Source organism: Aspergillus luchuensis, chromosome 8 (assembly GCF_016861625.1).
Source record: "Aspergillus luchuensis IFO 4308 DNA, chromosome 8, nearly complete sequence".
Lineage (NCBI taxonomy): Eukaryota > Fungi > Ascomycota > Eurotiomycetes > Eurotiales > Aspergillaceae > Aspergillus > Aspergillus luchuensis.
The window spans coordinates 3,929,148-3,948,340 of NC_054856.1; the positions used below are offsets into that span (position 1 = coordinate 3,929,148).

Sequence of the window (19,193 nt, forward strand, 5' to 3'; positions counted from 1 at the left end):
CTTCGCTTTTGGTCAGAAGGAATCTTAATGCTGGGTTGAAAGTGCCTTCAAGCTCCGATGGAAGTAGTCTAGCTGGCACCAGCCAGATTACTCATCAATCTGACTCGAAACTGGCCGGCTATACGGGGCTTTTGACTGGCTCTCCCAGACGGCGGGTCAGTGCGCAGAATCCACATCTACACCAGTCCGTTGTGCTCATGACAACGGGTAACAACTCATCCTCTCTTCTTTCTCGACCATGAAACGATAGTCATACCTCCAGCTGGCAATAGATCTCTGCCATGTTCATCGCTTACGCGTTATAAATAAAAATAGATTTAAGGTTCATGCATTAGTCCCTTCAGTCGTTCAATCACTGGCGTACATCTAATATCACGTTTCTCTTGATAGACGTAGACGTTTGTTTTGCTGCTCGAGCAGCATCAGCTGCATCTGAAGATCTTGCGGTGCATGATCGTCACGCGTCAATTCTGGAGCAGTGAGTGATCCTCCAATCTCATCCTTGATTTTCCTTCTCTTTTGTGAGCCAGCGGCACTCTGTTCATCGCTGACAGTCGAAGAGCACTGATCCTGACAATGGCGAACGACACAATTGTAGAACTCCCGCCACGAGTGAACGAATGTATAGCAAATTAGACAGAAACGAGGATGGGGCTCTTCTCGTCGGGATTGGTGGATTTCCTGATCGGTTGTCCGCCTTCCATGTTTCGTCATATAATGATGATGAACTCGGTCAAGTCTATTGAAATTAGGGTTGCGTGCAATAGCATCAGGGCAATGAGGTTCCGTGCAATAATAATAAAACCGAACAGCGTGAGCCAAATCTATATGTCCTAGGAGGGTTTCTCTGCTTGTATACAAGCGGTTTTTCTCAGGACACAACCGGCAATACCATTTAGAGTGGAGGGAGGGCACGGTCTGAGGCGAGGTGACTTCCGGCGATAGTGGCCGCACTTGACTGTCACCATTTTTTGGAGAAATTCCGGTACTCTCTAAGCTGGGCCTCCTAAATGGTTGATTCTGCTGGTCTTGACCTCGAACTTCATGGCCACCTGACCATGTTGTGTTTGGGGTGTGGGCACGGGAACCTGAGCTTCGAGGTTTGTTGTTCTCAAATTCACCCTGCTTCACAGCAGCTCCACCGGTGAAAACAAGGGCGTGTGGGTACCTACAAAGTTGCTCGCCCACGAGGAGGCCGACCACTGTCTTATGACGGTAATAAGATGCCCAGCCGAACGGGGTTCGACCTGTTTGATCGATTGAGGTTACTTCAACGCCTTTCTTCAACAGGAGCTCGACCACTTTCTCGTGGCCATTTTCTGCCGCCCACGATAAAGGAGTCCGTCCAATCTCGTCTTTGGAGTCTGGATCAACAGAGTGTACTAGCAGGATCTGTACCACTGCCTCGCAGCCGTTGTAGGCCGCCCACGAAAGAGGGGTTCGACCATCCACATCCTTGGAGTCTGGATCAACACCACCTTCCAACAACAATTGCGCAATTGTTATATGACCTTTGTATGCGGCCCATGATAGAGGGGTTCGATCATCTGCGTCTCTAGAATCTAGATCTGAACCAGTCTCTACTAGGAGCTTCACCACTCCCACAAAACCATTCGAGGCGGCTAATGATAGTGGAGTACGGCCGAAGGCATCTCTCCAGCCTAGGTCAAGACCTCTCTCGATCAGAAGTTTGACCACTCGCTCATGGCCATTGCATGCTGCCCACGCTAGTGAAGTTCGGCCATCATTATCTCCTGAATCTGACTCGGTACTTCTCTCCAGCAGGTGCTGAGCAACTCCCACGTACCCATTAAAGGCTGCCCATGTCAATGGGAGTCGACCAAACGAGTCGATAGCTTCAGACTGTTTCCCCTGCTGAATCATGTACAGCACCACATTTTCTAGCCCAAAGTATGATGCAAGATGGAGTCCTGTAAACAATTTGGGAACCTGTTGGCTATAATTCCAGTGAGTTGGAAATTCTTTGCGAGCGAAAAGGCCTTGCACGCAGGCATTAAGCCGGGGTGTGTCTTCAAGCAGGGCTACTACCAAGCTTATTCCGGTTTGTTGTGTCCGAACATGATGACCCCAGTTCCTCGCTGCATAGGAGAAAAGGGGGTATGTGTCTAATCGCGCTTCAAAATCCATGTCGGTGGAACAGGGGCCTGCTTTGAAGGGGTTGAAAGAGAGGTATGTGACACAAGCTGTCGCAATGCCGTGATGTGCGTTTGAGAACCACCTGGTCCACGTTCGTTGGAAGAATTCTTGTGCTGTATAATGTACCAATCGAATGACATCACTTTCTTCGTCAACTGTGACCAAGCCTGCACAGACAGAAATGATGTCATCCAGAAACGGAATATTGTCTTTGTCGAATTCTGACTCTGCTTCTACAGCAAGTGCATGTTGAAGTTCTAATGTATTGAGCGGCCTCGTTGCACCGTTGATCCACGATAAAGCATCATGTGCAAGCTTCCGGGAATCCATGTCCTGCCCTTCAATTCGCTGCATCGCATCTTCGTATGCATCATTGTATGCTTCAGACCCCTTTGCAAGGCCTTTCAGAGCCTCTTTTACTCTTTTCGTGGTTTTTTTCGATTTTACCGCGTCGAAGTGAAGCTGTGCTAGCAGAAACCTAGATAAATGTTAGGTTGTTCAGTCCTACTCAAACAGGGGAAGCTACTGACATTCCATCGACAGCTTTCGTGATTTCAGTTTGTATCTCTTCACTGTGGGAGGCTAACAGCCTCGATTCACATTGCAATATCCTACTTCTTAAATATTCACGAACATCTTGATCATGCGCACGGATTTCCAGTGTCATGCAGTCGTTGAATCTCTCAGTGATCTGCGGAATGAATCTTGAAGTGGCAAAAGTATTCGCACCGCACGTTGCCTGGAAGTTCAGAATCTCCTTGATAAATCTTGTTCGACAGTCATTAGATGTCTGGCATTCATCGAGCGCATCGATTATAATAAATACTCTCGAGTACATAGCACCCACAGTTCGGAGTGTCGTTGCAATTTCGTCGAATTTTGGTCGGGTCCGTCCATGTCTATGACGGTCATAGAGGCTGCGCACAATTTCTGGGAGGGAAGGCCTGCATTGGCTCAATTGCTTTAGGAGACTTGTTATTAAGCCTTCCGCGCTTTGCTCGTTTTTCCGGCGGAAGTCACAGTAGACATACGCAATTCCAACGGATTTGTCATGTAGGAATCGGGCAGTAATGTCATCAATGACCGTTGCCGTCAATATTGTTTTTCCTGCGCCGGGAATACCGGGACAGAATAATCTCTGCTTGTTTGAGCTTATCCATGCCTGGTATATTGCAGAGTCTAAGAACCACTGCGCAGTCCCTGACTGTCGTCTCTTTAAGATGTCACTGTGTTGAGGACCGTAGTCGATCGGTGTAAGCCATTCAAGGATATCAAGTTCTCCTTTTCTGTCGAAGTTCGACTTCATTGTTTCAACGTTAGTCTCGGTTCTCGATACACACTTCAAGACTATGGGGCTCATTAGAAAACAGCTTTGAACGTGACATGTGGTCTTGGGATAACTAACCGTCACCAAGCATGTCTTTCACTGGGCGCTCCCCATCAACATCACTTGGCTGGACATACTCAAGAAGCTCCTTTGCATACGCCGCTGCAACAGCTGCAGCATACTCTTGCCAAGCTTTAGTCTTTTTGAGTCCGCATAATCGCAAATGCCCCGGATCACAACGCAAGGAAAGTTGTTCATCAACCCAGCTGCTTCCATTTCAACACACAACACATTCCCGCCGAGGCTCTTGTTTAGACTATCACGGAAATGAGCGTCCTTGATAACCTGGTTACCGGACGCTATTAAACCATAGTGCACATGTCCTTCTCCGTGTTGGCTTTCTCTAGCACAATTGTCGGAACCGGACAAAGGATCCACAAGAGAATCACATCTGGTATACTTTGGCATCAATCTAGGCCATTTCTGCTCCATATCATCCAAATACTGATGTATCTTGGGTCCGCCCATCTCATGCATCGTTTCTAGCTTCGTCAATGCCGTCAGCAGTGCCGTCGGGGGGTTATTTAGTACGCCGGTTCTTTTGAAGCCACCCTCTGCTTCTGCCTTGCCCGAATCCCACTGGACCACCCCTGAACACTGATCAACGGGCGTACCGACCACGACGTCCCCGAGTCTGGCCTTTGGTGGAATGCCACCGCCGATACCAACCAGAAGGCCAACCTTAATGGATGGGAAAGTGCCTACCATTCGAGTTGCAACCGCTGATGCTGAATTCGTGCCGTACTGGCCTTTCGGTAAGCAGGCTATAACGATGTTGTGCCTCCCGATGCACCCCAAGGTGTAAGTATTAGGGTCGCTTGGTGGTTTTGGTAGATGTGGATGGATTTCATCTAGCATTGCTGTCGCAGCCGTCTGCTCCTTTGGCAGTGCACATACCCACCCGACTGTGTAACTGTTGTGTTCTAGTTTTATTGCACGAGGATTGTCGGTGACACTGGAGGCCATTGCCTTGTTGGTAGCAAGTTTGTTGTCACCGCTAAAGCCATCCTGCCTCGACGACATATTGGGGTCGGTCTGTGGGTTTTCCATAACAAAGGACCATTCGTGGCTTCGAGCGTATTCTGAACCTGGAACCGGGGAGCTGATGTGGCATTCAGGGTGACGTCACGACGCTTCGATGCTCAAATATAAGCAAACAGGATATAGCGTACAGTGGTGAGTGGCGGACTTCTCGAAAGGTAAATGGTATGTATGACGAGACCTGGGGTAAGGTAAAGGGAAAGCGACTGATTCTTGTTGCGGTGAGGTAGGGTAGGGTGGGAGGAAGCCGCGGGGGCGCAGCTCAGCCGCACTGACAAGGCTGGGGGAAAATCTCCCACAGCCTTACATTAACAATTTTCTAAATTAAATGACTTGGTTTGCAACTGAGCTCACTGTAAAATCCCCCTCCTGCTATTTAGACAGGTGGTCTAATACGACGAGGTGTTTGCCAATTCGACCCGAGCTAATGACACGTTCATGAATGGCAGATGAGAAACAGTCTTGATACGCCCTCACGGTCAAGGGTTTGCTGATCCTGGTCCCGTCCACAAGACAGAGCAATGACGCCAGGGTACTTTAAAATGAGCTTACTCTAAGCTGTCGACGGAAGGGTTTTTTTCCCCTAGAGTTTCGCTCAATGTTTAAAAATAGTTTCTGACTGTTGTTGAATGCCAATTCCCAGGGAACCTGACATCTATGTATATAGGGGATATTCAGCAGACATCCAGCTCATACTGGTTCATATTTAGGTTACATTCCCCTCGTATTCGCTTCAAAAGCTACACTGCCATATCACTCATCACAAACCCACTATGACTCGTAATATCTCCCTCTTCGACCATAAAATTCGACGTGCCCGTGTAGTATGCCCTCCCCTCCACGCGCACCACCACCGCATCCTTGGCCGGGGCATTTCCACCCTCCACCCGCAATCCCGTCTGTACAATCTCAGCCTCAAACGCACCCGTCTGAAAGCGATTGGAGACGATCGAATTGTAAGCCCACCGCTGACCAACCGATCTCTCTCCCTTCGCATGCGCTAGCGCCATGCGAGCCGTGACACATGAGCCTGTCGGCGACCGATCAATCTGATTTTCGGCGAAGAAGCACAGTCCGGTCTCGGCTCCAGCTACAATGTGTGGCCTGTGTCCGACATTCGTGTCCACCAGCATGATGGAGTATAGGTATGACAGTCTCTTGTCTTCAGGGTGCTGACAGGCAGCCAGAATATCGGGATGGGTTTCAAGATACGCTTTTAGTCTTTTCATCACCTGTGATAGTGAATCAAGATCGACCTTTCTCAGTCCCGTGGAGGCATACCCCAGCTCGTGCATTTCAATCAACGCGTAGAATGCCCCTCCATAGCTGATATCAAGGGTGATGCTCTCACGCCCTTCAAGCTCGGTCCATCGAATCTCAGGTGGAATGCAAATATTAAGATTGGTCGCAGCAGCATAACCTGGTGTGGACAGGAACGAGACCGCCCGCGACGGATCGGACTTGATCCCATCGGCCGTGTCCTTGATCGGGACGGTGATACGAACCAATCCGCACGGCGCATGCAAGTTAACGACAACTGTTTGCGACGCAGCGTCTACTACCAACTCATTTCGCTTTGGAAAAACAGCCACATCATGCGTATCGACAAGGAATCGGCCCAGTGCGATGGTTGCGTGGCCACACATGGTGGAGAAGCCACCGTTGTGGGTGAAGAGAACACCGATGTGAGCTTCACCGGATTCGACCAGTTCAGTGGTTGGTCGGAGAATGGCACCGTACATGTCGTAGTGGCCACGAGGCTCGAGCATAATTCGCTGGCGGAGGTGGTCATATTGATCCCGGGCCTGATCGCGCTGGGAGAGCAGTGTCCCGCTGAGGGGAGGAAACCCCGCGTAGACGATACGGGTGGGCTCTCCAGTTGTGTGCATGTCAATGCATTTGATGACTTCGCCGCTAGGGGCGGACTCTAGAGTGCGGGCTAAATCCATAGTGGGAGTGCCAGAGTGTAGTGTAAGGCCAACTTGTGAGGAATAGGACCACTGCAACTGGAGGGAGACATGGGCAATAAGTAATGATTGGCTTCGGCTGGCATCCCGAGACTGGCGTGGGGTGGGGATGCGGCCCGGTTCACAGGCGCCACTTAGCCGGTTATCAGGCTTTGCTGGTACGAAACACGCTTTGTGCATGCTGTCTTACTCAGAGTCTATGGACATGATGCTCATTGGTTTATCCTATTTCGTTCTATTATATAGTCCATGAAAGATCCTGGAACATCGAACATGGCGAACTTGCTAGTCTACAGTCCCTTCTCAACCGCATCAGCCATCTCCCCCAAGGTATCAAATCGCCAGTCATAGACGGTCTCCGACAGATTCCCCATTGTTGCCCCTGGCCGCTCAATCCACGCGGACTTCAACCCCATCTTGCGTGCCGGGTGGTGGTCATGGAACTGGCTCTGCGCCGTCTGCAGTACCTGCGCCGGCTCAATGTCGAACTGCTCCTTGACTGCCTTGAGCAGGTACTCGAAATTCCGAAGATCTGGCTTGTAAGAGCCCACATCTTGTGCAGTGATGATGAGATCAAAGGGAAATCCCTGCAAGCTGCCAGCATTGGTTTTGGCAAAGGAAGCGCGATCGACGTTGGACAACACCACCAACTTGTACTTCTGGGCCAGTCGCTTTAACGCGTCGACGGTGTCCGGGAAGGCGGGCCAGTTGCCGATGGATTCTCCAAACTGGCGGCTTTCCTCTTCTGACGGCTGAGGCAGTCCGAGGCGCTCGGTCCACTGAGGATGGATGGTGGCGAGGAGTTGTGAGTACGGCATGTCGGGCGTCTGTGCTTGTTGCGCGCGCTCCAAGTCATGGTAGACAGTGAGGAGGTGTTCGCGGGTGAAGTGGGCGTTGGCTTTGTCGAGGCTGGGCTGGAAGGCGGCCAAGATGCCACCTTCCCAGTCGACCAGAGTGCCATAGACATCAAAGCTGAGGAGACGGTAGTTGGAGAGTTGCGACATGTTTGAAAACTCGAATATTGATGGTGAAAGACGAATGATGCGACTTAAGACGGAGCTTTGGTGAAACTAATTTATACTTCTGAAGAAAGAAACCAGGCGGGGTTGGAACGGGTGAGGGTTTCCCTTCCAGCCGGTCACCTTATCAGCCAAAAGGTCGGGGACCCTTTCCGGCAACGGGATCCGCTCCGGTCGGAGCGATGGCATTATCTGAGGGAATCTCTTCTTCGAGAGACTTCAATTCACTGCACCAACAGAAACTGGAAGGATTCCCATTCCATCCACTCCGGGTACCTTCACCCGAGCGGTGTCAAAGGCGGTGAAAGCAGTGGTGTTAGTACTTTGTCGGATCCAGTACTTTCTCCGCACCACTACTAATCTTTCTCCGCACTTAATTAAGTTCCCCGACTTTCATCCCCATCATCACTTTGAAGAGTGTCCCGCCGTCAACAAAGCTGCCATCATGTCCCCGTCTAAGAAACGCAAGCGCTCATCTCCCCCTCCTCCTCCCAGACGCTCTGCGCGTCTCAGAGGACAGGATGCTACCGCCAGTAGCAGCAGCAGCAGCAGCCGTCCCACCGTGCCGCCTCCCCCTCACCCGCGGAGAGACTTGTCTGTGCTATCAACAGACACTGAGAACTCACAAACTATGCCGAAGCTGCTCAGCGATGCTGTCCAAAGAATCTCGACATATTCTGCCCAGTGTCTATCCCACGAGGACAAGATTAAACCGGCTCTAGAAGCATTCTTGGAGTGGTTACCAGATGAAGGAAAAGTATCTGTTGCTCGAGATATCCTAGCTACTACTACGGATGAGGAATTACATCAAGTGTTCTTAATCTCCTCACCGCACTTGCAATGCCTAGTAAGTCAACTAAAACTCCAACAGGCATCAATTCAGAAATAATTTCTAACTAGACAAGTGAAAACGCGGTCGCATGCCGGCTCCGTGAAAAGTTCCCCGCACCCTCACAGACAAGCTGCAGAAGAGGCTGTGGCCTCAACTCTTGATGAACCCCTTGAACGCGAGAATAGATTCCGCGATGATTGTTTACGGAGAGATGACTATTGTTCCGTGGTGAGCGGCCTTCTGGACCACGATACCTATAACGAACGAGGAAGGCCCCAGGGCGTCGGTTCAGCAAATTTAACGGTAGCCCACATCATACCTTTTTCTTATGGGAGCTGGAATACGGCTACAGTAAGATACTACTGTACATTATAATCCTCTTGATACTGACTATAAAGCAGGTACAACCCCATATCTCTACTATATAGGAGGCTCTCCTGCGTCGCTTCCCTGATATTCACCATATTGGATTTACACCTGAAAGCATCAATGATGTGTGCAACAGTATAACAATGAATATGGCTCTACATATTCCATTCAGCTCCTTTACCCTGGCTTTTAAAAGCACGGTAAGTATTTATCTAGTTATGAGTGTTATTATGAGCATACCTGACTGAGTGGCCAGGATACCCCGAACGTGTATCAGTGTATGACGTTTGGAGGCTTCGCCACCTCCAATGCCCAGTATTTGCCTGAAAATGGTGTAATAGTCCTAAAGCAGGCACCGGGCACGGAGGATCTTCCACTTCCCAGTCCCGTACTACTTGATTGTCATTATCGGCTTGCCGAGATCCTAAATGCTTCTGGTATGGGCAATGTTATCGATGAGCACTGGCGGCGCTGGGGGGAATTGAAGGCTACAGTCCAACACACGCTGCAGCCGAATGGAGATAGTGATTTGGGTAATCTGCTAAGAACTGCTTTGTGGCACCGCGTGAGAACGTAACGAATTGCGGCCCAGGCATGTAGTACATGCGAAATCGGGAATATGAGGTATGAGAGATGCAATGTGCATGGTGAGCATGCTAGTCGTGTGATATCTGATATTCACATCTTGTTCACTAGCCATAATGGACGATGGTCAATTGGCCGCCCATGGCATGCAGTCTCAACACACTGGGCCAGGCTGCCCAGGTAGAACTTCCGCCCCGTGAGTCCAGGGCCATAATGGGCGTATTTTCCAGAGTTCGTCATGATTGCATTGAGCGACCGTGGAATAATGGGTTCAGCAATCATGCACCAGCAGGTATCAGTGATAAATCGCACACCAAACCTCTCCAGCTCCTGAATAAGCCCGGCTTGATCAGCCAAGCCGTATGTCGCCCGACTACAGGTTACCATCACCGCCACCCCCTCGCATTTCTTACGCCCCTGGCATAGGGTAGCTAATCGTCGAATTTCTCTCAGTGAGAAATGTGGGTTACCAAGAGAAATGAGATCCACAGTTTGGGCGTCTGATGCAGTGTTCAGTGTATCCCAACAGGGTGTCAGCTCCTCCACCTTCACATCCAGACAAGGTGGGTGGGTTTCGCGTCGGATAGTGGCTTCTATGGTCTTCGCCTCTGGTGTAATACCAACCATGTGGAACATCGGGGCGCTTGAGACAGTCGCAAATGCGGCCCCAAACGCCTTGAGGTCGTCCCGATTCGGAGCCAGAGAATCAAGGCCCACGATCACCGGGATCTGATTGGTTGCCAGGGTCCCTACGTGATACCCAAGCACAGGATAAAAGGAGTCATCGACATGCAATTCCTCGGTGTCTAGTAACCGCACAATCAATGTAGCTTGGCGGTTCGTATCGATATGCGGTCCCCCTTTGGGGGCGCGGCCAGTGAGAGCAATGGCGATATCGAGAAAGTCGGGATACTTCATGGTACGCGCCCCAAGCACACTGTTAGCATACACCACAGCATTGGATTCTGCCCAAGCGATCTGATCTCCGAGTTTAGGGGCGCTGTCCAGCTGGTAGGGACTGCATGTAAAAGTTGGCCGCGCACCCATGTCAATATACGCTTTGGCCAACCGGTCGGCCGCTTCCCCAAACGCCACATCTACGCCTTGGGCCCGCCATCGCTTCTGGTCGACAGAGATAGAGTTCAGGGTGGTTGGAACAAGTACCTGACCTCCCAGATCGCGCAGTTTCTCTGCAAACATTAGCGATCCAGGTCCGGTATAAATACAGCCATCGACGTGAACCTGGGTGACCGGGATCAATTCGCGAGCCTCTAGTAACTCAGACATTCGCAGAACGATCCGCATGGCCACGCGCGCAGCTTCTCCATATTCGCCCTGAATCAATGCTCTATCCACATCGGACAGTTGCACCTTTGTGGTCAGCGCCAATGGTGTTTTGGAGTGACAGTCAGGCAGTTCATGCAATGTCCCGGGTAACTCCTTGTCGAAGATGTAACCATCACCGACCGTGATGTAAGTATCATGCAGTTCCAGCACCCGTTGAAAGTCGTCTGCATTCAGTGTTATCACTGGAATTGCCCTGCCGAACATCTCCTCCGCGACCATTACCCCCAAGGTGAGGATATCCTCACGGCGCTCAAAGAGTATTGCCTTAGGTCCGCGGTTGTTAAGTAGGAGTTCAAGCATCACCCCGCTGCCCGAGCAGGACCCACGACCACCTGGAATGGCGAGGATGCGACCTTCCAGAGAGTGGCCATTTAAGGGGTGGTGTTGGTCAATCACCCGGCCTGTTTGGGGGTCGACGCCACCCCAGAAACTCAACTCCACGTGGCTGGCAATCAGCCTTCCAGAAGCCGTTCCTTTCACGTGGGGAACTCCATGGCAGAGGGGCGGGGGGGACATGCTCGTAGGAAGAACTGTCATTTTAAGATCGCACCGGAAAAGCCATTCTTTTGGTAGGACGATGTTCTTTGAGTAACAAGAAGGCTCATGCCATGATGAGGATGGTCAAAGCTGGGGGAATCTTTGGTTCGGTTATTCGGCAAAGGAGGCCGCGATAGCAGCCTCAGGCATCATCGATAACCAGTTACCCGCTCGGGAAAGTCATCCGAGGACTATCATTCAGACACTCTCATGTTCCACAGTGCAATGTCCACCATGATGACATTCATGTGAAATATAGAAAGAGTAGTAATGAATCAGTACAGGCGAGTTATTGAAATGATGTCATTTATTTTCTATATGGTCTCAGCTGATAGCCATGATGATATACGCGAGAGTAAGCCTGCAAGATGCGGACTGAATTCATCTTCCGCGATCATCGCCTTCCAAGCAAGCAGATTTTACCTAAAAAGCAGAGTGGCGTGACCTCAGTCTGGACAGAATACGGATATAAATCAGCATGTCCATCTGGCGTCTTTTTAAGGTTACTCTTCTCACCAAGCTAGCCTTTCCTGCAGTCATTCGCTAATCGTCAAGAGCATTACAATGGCGGAGCTTCTCGAGTCAGTCATCCTCGGGGATGGGATTCAATTGCGCAATCGTATTTGCATGGGGTCCATGACGCGAAATCGATGCACCGATGGAAATAAGCCGACCCATGCGAACATCAAACATTACACCGACCGAGCGCGGGACGGCGCCGGGCTTATCGTCGCAGAGGGCACCTTTATCAGCCTGAACGGTGCCGAATGGCCCCACGCGCCTGTAATGTACCAAGACCATTCAGATGCTTGGGCCAAGGTGACAAGCGAGGTGCACAAGGTTGGGGGAAAGATTCTCTTCATCTTCCAGCCATGGCATCCAGGTGAGTCCTGCCAATTGATGTTTTCGTTGTCCTGGTAAGAGAGTGAGGTTCCTGACTGTAGATTATGTATGACATATAGGACGCATCCAGAATGATAGTATGCCGATGCTGAAAGAATCAGGATATCCAGTCTATGCACCATCTAAGGTACCTGCCAAGGGCGGAAAATATCGTACATTGGAGGGACTTCCGGGCCATACCGACAATATCACCGAGATTGATGACCCGAGAGTCATTGTCGAACAATATCGGCACTCTGTCAGCTTGACCAAGTCTGCTAGGTTTGATGGAATTGAGCTACCAGCACAAGGGTAAGGACGCAAGAAAGACGACCCTTCGTGGATACGGCCATCGTAACTGACACTGCGGCTGACTAGCGGGTATCTTCTACACAACTTCTTGTGCTCGTAAGCGATATCCCTCCACATAATGCATGCTTCACGAGCCTATCTGGTGTCTAGGCACTCGAATACACGCAGTGACCAATACGGTGGTTCTGTCGAGAATCGCTGCCGTTTCCGCTCAAAGTCCTCGATGCCATTATTGAGGTCTGGGGATCTCGAGCAGTCGGGATCAACATCTGCCCTACAGATGACTATAATGACACCATGATCTCATACGAAGAAATGAAAGAGACTTACACATACTTCATCAAGGAGCTAATGTGTCGTGATCTCGCTTTTATCAACTTATCGCGTCGAGGTTGTGATGTGGGGCGCGAAACCGATGACTATTTCAGGTCCCGACCCAGGCCTCAAGGGAAAGAATTGCCTCCAAAGTACGAGCCTCTGACGGACTTTGGCGCTCTCATCAAGTATCCTGGAAGTCGCACCATGCTCATGGTGAACCACGAGTATACGGTAGAGGAGGCAAGAGATCTATTACAAAGAGGGAAGATCGACCTCGTGACATTTACACGGCCATTTATCTACAATCCGGTGGGTTGACAATAGCGTTCGTGAGCCTTGGTCCTAGCTGACATAGAGAAATCCAGGACCTCATAAGCCGGAATAAGAAAGGTGTTCCTCTTGCCTCGAACACTCGCGGTGGTAAAGTGAACTATGGACCGTTTGAGGATCGAACCAGAATTACAACAATTGGCCGCCATTTGGAAGGGAGGGTGAGGCTATCGCCGGTTAGACAGCCTGCTCCTAGTTCTCGGAGCTGCGTCGGAGAACGGTGATTGAGGTTATCGCATGTTACAACTTACATAACAGCCAAGGAGAAAAAAGGGAATGACCTAAAGTACAAATACCAGCACCTTCCCGATAGACGCTATTAACTTGCACGATCAGTACTATATTTTTCCTTAAGCAGTCATATCATTAGCAGTGATAACAATATATGAACATATATTAAATCGGCGATAGCATGAGAGATTGTAGAAGGAAGCGCCACCAATATAAAATGAGGGATTGGAAGAACATGATTTTCTCGGATCACATGCGAATCATTCCAGATAGGGTTCTGTCTAACTTCTAAAATGAAGCCGAGCAAGTAATAGTGTAGATGGATGCCTGTTTGGAACGGTTTGATTTTCCAGTCGGCGGGCCCGAGCACGCCGCTCCACTCGGATGTCTCAAACAGAGCCAATGGCCGATGGCATCCTTCCTTAGTGGCTCGATAGTTGGGAACGCGTGGCTTGATTTTAAATTTAGCATAATCTTGAAAGTAACACGAGTACAGCCTCCAATTTCCGGAGAAAAGCACAAGCGGAGGCTGCTTATATCTTCGCATCTGCCCAGTATCCTGCCATGGGGGTCAACGGTTTTTCCCCTTGCATCGCGCCCTTCTGACCCCTTTAGTCACTCGTTTGGTCGCCTATAGCATTCACTTATTCATTCATTTGATATTTAGTTCTTGTTCTCACTCTCTCCTTCAATTGACCCAAATTTTACTCCGCGACCATGCGTTTCGTCATTCCCTTCATCACCCTCAGTTCCCTGGCTGCGGCCATCAGCATCACCGAGCCGGCCCTCAACTCAACCTACGCCGCCGGTTCCACCATCACCGTCAACTGGACCACCGTTGATACCGATCCCACCACCTTCAGCCTCTATCTCTGGAATTTCGTCTACTGGCCACCCTCCTATGTTCCCCTGGCAATTGACATTCCGACCTCCGACCTGTCATACCCCGTGCAAATCCCCTGCGACACCGATCCCGAGTGGGGCTACCAGATCAGCGGGATCAACGGCACCAACGTCTATATCATCTACGCCCAGTCCGAGAAATTCTTCGTCTCCGACGCGGCCAACGCGACCGACTGCGTTGATACGAGTATTACCGCACCCGGAGCATCTGCTACGTCTACCTGCCCTGCAGCATCTACCGTTTATGTCACGGTGAGCCCTACCGCGTCCAGCTCTGCTTTCCACCACAGTCATCACCATGATCATCATCTGTTTCATCACCACTCCTCTCATCTCCCGGCTCCTTCCTCCACTCCTGCTCCTGCCTCCTCCAGATCTGTCAAGCCAGGAATCGTGCCTAAGACTATTGGTTGGTGCTCAGACTATTCACACCCTGTGACCTTGAACAAGGTTCCCACGCCGACGGCAGCATTGTATGAAACGGAGACGGCGTCCCAGGCCAGCACTCAGGATGTCAGTTTCGTGACGGCCACCACTACCATGAGCGTTGTCGGCATTGCCGGGAGCGACGGATGTCCGTTCTCCTGAGGGGTGATTCTTTGAATGCCTACCTGCTCCTTGTGTGATCAACCTGTAATGTGAACCTCCTACAATGTAAGATTATATACAGAGACATAGTGCAACTAATTGACAGCCTCTGTGCATTACACATTCCATATATACCGGCTTACATACTACTTCTAGAGAAAGTATATTGTAAATTCTGGTAATTATATTGATTTCTGAATGTCGTGCGCATCTCAGCGACCAAAATCCTCCTAAATCTGTCTCGTGGTAGTATAGGAATCCCCTTAACCACACTGCCTGCCAACCAACAAACCCGACGTATGCTATGTTGTATCTATGGATTAATCCTGCACACCCGCAATCATCACCTTGAACACATCCGACCGTCCTGCCTTGACCAGCTCAAACGCCTCCTCGGCCTTCTCGAACGGGAACCGGTTCGTGATCAACCGCTTCACATCAACCTTGCCCTTGGCGATCAGATCAATAGCCGCCGGGTAGCATCCGGTCAGATAACGGATCGATCCCTTGATGGTCAACCCACGCGTGCACACCGCCGTAATGGGGAACGTGATGTTCTCCTTGCCCATACCGGCCTGCACGAACGTAGCTCCCCGGCGGGCGGCATAGATACCCAACTGGACACACGGCTCAGCACCAGAGCACTCCAGCACCACATCGGCGCCTTCTCCCAGTCCCAGCTCCTCCTTCAGCTGTATGGCCACCCGCTCCGCGTGCACCATGGGGTCTGTGCCTGGCTCGGCCCGCGAGGGCATGAACGTGTGATCGACGCCGTACGACTTGGCGACTTCCAGTCGGGATGGAACCACATCCACTCCAATGACGGTCTTTGCTCCAGCGGCCTTGGCCACGGCTTGGCAGAGTACGCCGATCGGACCACAGCCCAGAACCAAGACGGTCTGATGGGCTTGCAGGTTAGCTGTCTTGGTGATAGCCACGGCGACTGATACAGGCTCAACCATGGCTGCTTCCTCGAGAGTCATGTGGTCTGGCACCTTGTAGCAATAGTCGGCGGCGTTGACGTAGTATTTGGCCAGTGTGCCATCCCAAGGCGGGGTCGCCGCGAAGATGGTGTCGCCGCAGAGATTATATGATCCACTGCGGCAGTAGTCGCAACGACGACAGGGTACGCCGGGTTCCATGGCGACGCGATCGCCCGGCCTGAGGTGTCGGACTTTGTCACCGACTTCGACAACTACGCCGGAGGATTCGTGGCCGAGGACCATGGGTCCGGTGAGGATGAAATCGCCGATGCGACCGCGTTGCCAGCTGAACTTATGTCAAAGACTCTGTCTATGATAGGATACATGAGAGGATCCATACTAGTGAACCTGGGCGATACGTTAACCTGGAACTATATAGACCACTTATTGTGAGGATAAAGGAGGGAAGAAAGTCATACATCACTTCCACAAATACCTGTCTGTGCCACATGGACAATCACATCGTGAGGGTCTTTGAGGATGGGTTTGGGCCGGTCTTCAATGACGACGTCTTTGATGTCGCGCAGGACAAATGAGGGGTTCTGCCCCGCGCATCAGTTTGGCATATTGTGACAGCAGAGATAGACTCACCTCCATTGGTGCTGATGGATCAGTTTCGATGATTTTGTAGTGATATTCTTACTTCCTTAAGGTACCGCGAGGCTTGATGCTTTGTCTTCCAAACCAGCCGTTGATCTGGTGGGAGAGCACCATCTTCTACCCCTCTTCTCGTCATGTGCAAAGATCGTTGAGGAGGAGATGTACTGAAACGGGTATGTTTGCCGGGGATTGTTCGCGTGCAGGCCCCTTGTAGATCACTCCTGCTTACGACGACCCTCTCTATATCCTTAGCCCTGTAGCCATTTCCCATCCTTATACCTACGGAATATCTGCGACTACGCTGCGTTTTCAGCTTTAGCTTTTCGAGTACGCACGCATGCTTTGCAAATTGCAACTGAATACAATCATACGACAGTACCCCTTTCGACTGGTTCGTAAGGGGAAATCCCCGACGTATACTGTATCTAATGACCTGGATTTCCCAAACCAGCGATCGCCTAACCTTCCCAATCAAGCAGCTCTGCCGATTCCTAATCTTTTTCTCCTTGGTAGGGTGACAACATAGCCTGTTTGACATGCCATTTCTCATCCAATACTCAATCATCGATGTCGTCGCGTCCTATCCAGACAACCCAAAGATCACATAAAGCGTAGAAAGCAACTGATAGATGTCTATTGTAGCCAGGAACCACAGTTACTTGTTGGTTGGTAGATCAATCTGCACGCAGTCTCGGCGCCTTAGTAGGCACCAGCAGCCAGCTGATACCCGTAGCGCACAGTAGAGCCAATAACATGGGCTGCAGGGCCTTGACGCCGGTGTGGGAAGAGATGATGCCTGTCAATACGGGGAAGAGCGATCCTCCAATCTGCCCCAACACGAAGACGAATGCTGGATTCATAGAGTTAACACGTTGCTTGTTGAATTACCATGGAATCCACGTACCAATCCCGGAGGAACGAATGTTAGCCGGAAAGATTTTAGATGCGACCGATATTCCCTGTGTGCGATGTTAGACGGTGGATGCGATTGTAGAATGTAATAGAACTCACTGTTGCGAAGAAGGGCCCCGAGAAGAAGCCCAACAAGCAGATAGCCATGGCCTCAACGCCTATATTGGGCACCCTATAGTATGTGTCAGATAATGAAGATGTGGAGAGCAACACTGGGCGAACTAACAGCCAGAACACCAGCTCTAACCCAGCACACAGGGCAGCGTATGTAAATATCATGCGACGCTCTCCTAGACGATAAGTAGGTTCGGCTAGAACTAGTCGACCAAGAAAAGCTCCGCCATAGAACCCCGTCGGGATATAACCCATCTGGTGCACATCGCCATGCCGAACGCGAACAAGGTACTCGACAATCCATCCTAACCACTGTGAGTCTCTTATTCGCTCTACCGAATATGGGTTCACTTACCACCGGCCGTGATGGCCGCTCCCAGGAAGAAGAAAAAAATAGAGACTTGTCAACCAGACAGCTGGTACACGAAGTGTATCCTTGATCTCCCTTACGGCACGGCTGCCGCGACTGTTCTGACCCGAAGCCCGCGGGTCGTCGCTTTGAACGGCTTCTGAGGAATGATGGACGGACATGCTATCGCGAAAGGCTATCAATACCAGGATCAGGTTGATTAAACCCCAACCAAGTGGAAAGACATAGAATAAATTCCACTGTGACTGCCTATTAGCAGACGCCACAGCGGTAGCCACCAATGGCCCGACGAGACACCCAGCCATGTACATGGCATGGATAAAGCCGAGCCATCGGTGGGCGGCCTTGACCGCAGCGACATATGTATTGGCATGGGTGTCATTGAATGCTTGTCCTAGACTAGCTAGGAAGAAAGTTATAGCATATAATGGGAACGGCGGAAGCCAGGCACGCAGGACATGGGCTAGCACCTGAAGCGCAGCCCCCAGAGCGAGCATAGAACCTAATCCAAGGTATTGGCAGGCGGTGCTATTGGTTAGGGCGGCCACCAACCAGCCCACGAGAGTTGTAACATAACTAGCATAACTATCATTAACCGTAGGTGGGTGAGTTTATGCTTCGGGGGGACCTACACGATAATTACCAGACCGGTACTAACGTGATACGTCTCGAGCACGTAGGGAAGCAAGGAGCCTAAACTGCCGTCGTTGACACCAGCGACGAAAAAGGAGAAGCCCGATGCGATGAGCTTCAGGTAAGGGACTTTAGCCTCGGTAACGGAAGAATCATTGTGTGGTGCTTCTGGCACCATCGAGATCGGCCGCTCTCCTGGCTCGGTGAGCGAGATGGATTCACACGCAGTGGTGGATGCCATTGAGAACCATTGAAATGTGATGCTATATGGAAGAATATTGGGTCTTCCTCCGACTTATGCCGTTGCACTTCAGTTTCTTTGTTGTGCGAACCCCGATGTCCAAATAGGGGAGAGGCTGTTACTCCGTTTCTCCGCTTCGCGGGGAGGTGGGGAGTGGGGAATTCTGCCCAAAAAGGAAGTACTGGCAGCCGTCCTCCCCGGTGCCCTTAGCCGGGGTTGCTTGGGGAGAACATTTCCCACGGTCGCGTTTCGGCACCATGACTTATGGCTGAGAGATATGTTGCTGTGAGTCTATATACAAATTGATTAATCGATAGAACTCAATGGGACGCAATTGTGCTGGCAAATTAGCCCTCTGGACGTATTAGCAGAGGAAGCATCATACTCTACTATCGCTGCATACTGCCAAGGGGTAACGAAGTACGGCACTCATCTCAGTTTATTTTCTGTGGGATCATTAGCCTGACTCCAATTGTTGACAGGTGGATTCCCTCTCTATCGCCCACAGCTTGCTTACGTGGCTGTTGACGTTAGA

At 50.8% G+C, this 19,193-nt stretch overlaps 12 protein-coding genes across 12 annotated transcripts; 5 read left to right on the plus strand and 7 right to left on the minus strand.

Moving 5' to 3' along the window:
* Window positions 1-372: 372 nt before the first annotated feature.
* Window positions 373-3,463, minus strand: AKAW2_81360A (ankyrin repeat domain-containing protein; the record flags this gene model as incomplete). Its single annotated transcript, XM_041682483.1, has 2 exons — window positions 373-2,635; window positions 2,688-3,463. The coding sequence occupies 2 exons, from the start codon at window positions 3,461-3,463 to the stop codon at window positions 373-375; spliced, it is 3,039 nt and encodes a 1,012-aa protein (XP_041549321.1).
* Window positions 3,464-3,580: 117 nt separating this feature from the next.
* AKAW2_81361A (uncharacterized protein) lies at window positions 3,581-4,594 on the minus strand (the record flags this gene model as incomplete). Its single annotated transcript, XM_041682484.1, has 1 exon — window positions 3,581-4,594. One exon carries the CDS (start codon window positions 4,592-4,594, stop codon window positions 3,581-3,583), a length of 1,014 nt encoding a protein of 337 aa, XP_041549322.1.
* A 731-nt stretch (window positions 4,595-5,325) lies between these two features.
* On the minus strand, window positions 5,326-6,534 carry AKAW2_81362A (putative proline racemase; the record flags this gene model as incomplete). Its single annotated transcript, XM_041682485.1, has 1 exon — window positions 5,326-6,534. The coding sequence occupies one exon, from the start codon at window positions 6,532-6,534 to the stop codon at window positions 5,326-5,328; it is 1,209 nt and encodes a 402-aa protein (XP_041549323.1).
* A 308-nt stretch (window positions 6,535-6,842) lies between these two features.
* AKAW2_81363A (putative haloalkanoic acid dehalogenase) lies at window positions 6,843-7,556 on the minus strand (the record flags this gene model as incomplete). Its single annotated transcript, XM_041682486.1, has 1 exon — window positions 6,843-7,556. The coding sequence occupies one exon, from the start codon at window positions 7,554-7,556 to the stop codon at window positions 6,843-6,845; it is 714 nt and encodes a 237-aa protein (XP_041549324.1).
* An 855-nt stretch (window positions 7,557-8,411) lies between these two features.
* AKAW2_81364S (uncharacterized protein) lies at window positions 8,412-8,831 on the plus strand (the record flags this gene model as incomplete). Its single annotated transcript, XM_041682487.1, has 3 exons — window positions 8,412-8,418; window positions 8,477-8,754; window positions 8,805-8,831. 3 exons carry the CDS (start codon window positions 8,412-8,414, stop codon window positions 8,829-8,831), a joined length of 312 nt encoding a protein of 103 aa, XP_041549325.1.
* An 84-nt stretch (window positions 8,832-8,915) lies between these two features.
* Window positions 8,916-9,349, plus strand: AKAW2_81365S (uncharacterized protein; the record flags this gene model as incomplete). The annotated part of the gene is made up of 2 exons (XM_041682488.1): window positions 8,916-8,972; window positions 9,029-9,349. 2 exons carry the CDS (start codon window positions 8,916-8,918, stop codon window positions 9,347-9,349), a joined length of 378 nt encoding a protein of 125 aa, XP_041549326.1.
* Window positions 9,350-9,450: 101 nt separating this feature from the next.
* AKAW2_81366A (uncharacterized protein) lies at window positions 9,451-11,241 on the minus strand (the record flags this gene model as incomplete). The annotated part of the gene is made up of 1 exon (XM_041682490.1): window positions 9,451-11,241. One exon carries the CDS (start codon window positions 11,239-11,241, stop codon window positions 9,451-9,453), a length of 1,791 nt encoding a protein of 596 aa, XP_041549327.1.
* A 564-nt stretch (window positions 11,242-11,805) lies between these two features.
* AKAW2_81367S (uncharacterized protein) lies at window positions 11,806-12,736 on the plus strand (the record flags this gene model as incomplete). The annotated part of the gene is made up of 4 exons (XM_041682491.1): window positions 11,806-12,124; window positions 12,204-12,435; window positions 12,502-12,531; window positions 12,586-12,736. The coding sequence occupies 4 exons, from the start codon at window positions 11,806-11,808 to the stop codon at window positions 12,734-12,736; spliced, it is 732 nt and encodes a 243-aa protein (XP_041549328.1).
* A 50-nt stretch (window positions 12,737-12,786) lies between these two features.
* AKAW2_81368S (uncharacterized protein) lies at window positions 12,787-13,307 on the plus strand (the record flags this gene model as incomplete). The annotated part of the gene is made up of 2 exons (XM_041682492.1): window positions 12,787-13,062; window positions 13,119-13,307. 2 exons carry the CDS (start codon window positions 12,787-12,789, stop codon window positions 13,305-13,307), a joined length of 465 nt encoding a protein of 154 aa, XP_041549329.1.
* Window positions 13,308-14,031: 724 nt separating this feature from the next.
* On the plus strand, window positions 14,032-14,805 carry AKAW2_81369S (GPI anchored serine-threonine rich family protein; the record flags this gene model as incomplete). Its single annotated transcript, XM_041682493.1, has 1 exon — window positions 14,032-14,805. One exon carries the CDS (start codon window positions 14,032-14,034, stop codon window positions 14,803-14,805), a length of 774 nt encoding a protein of 257 aa, XP_041549330.1.
* A 320-nt stretch (window positions 14,806-15,125) lies between these two features.
* On the minus strand, window positions 15,126-16,385 carry AKAW2_81370A (NAD(P)-dependent alcohol dehydrogenase; the record flags this gene model as incomplete). Its single annotated transcript, XM_041682494.1, has 4 exons — window positions 15,126-16,074; window positions 16,129-16,136; window positions 16,208-16,330; window positions 16,380-16,385. The coding sequence occupies 4 exons, from the start codon at window positions 16,383-16,385 to the stop codon at window positions 15,126-15,128; spliced, it is 1,086 nt and encodes a 361-aa protein (XP_041549331.1).
* Window positions 16,386-17,062: 677 nt separating this feature from the next.
* AKAW2_81371A (putative MFS transporter) lies at window positions 17,063-18,658 on the minus strand (the record flags this gene model as incomplete). Its single annotated transcript, XM_041682495.1, has 5 exons — window positions 17,063-17,238; window positions 17,293-17,347; window positions 17,400-17,472; window positions 17,770-18,360; window positions 18,417-18,658. 5 exons carry the CDS (start codon window positions 18,656-18,658, stop codon window positions 17,063-17,065), a joined length of 1,137 nt encoding a protein of 378 aa, XP_041549332.1.
* Window positions 18,659-19,193: the final 535 nt, after the last annotated feature.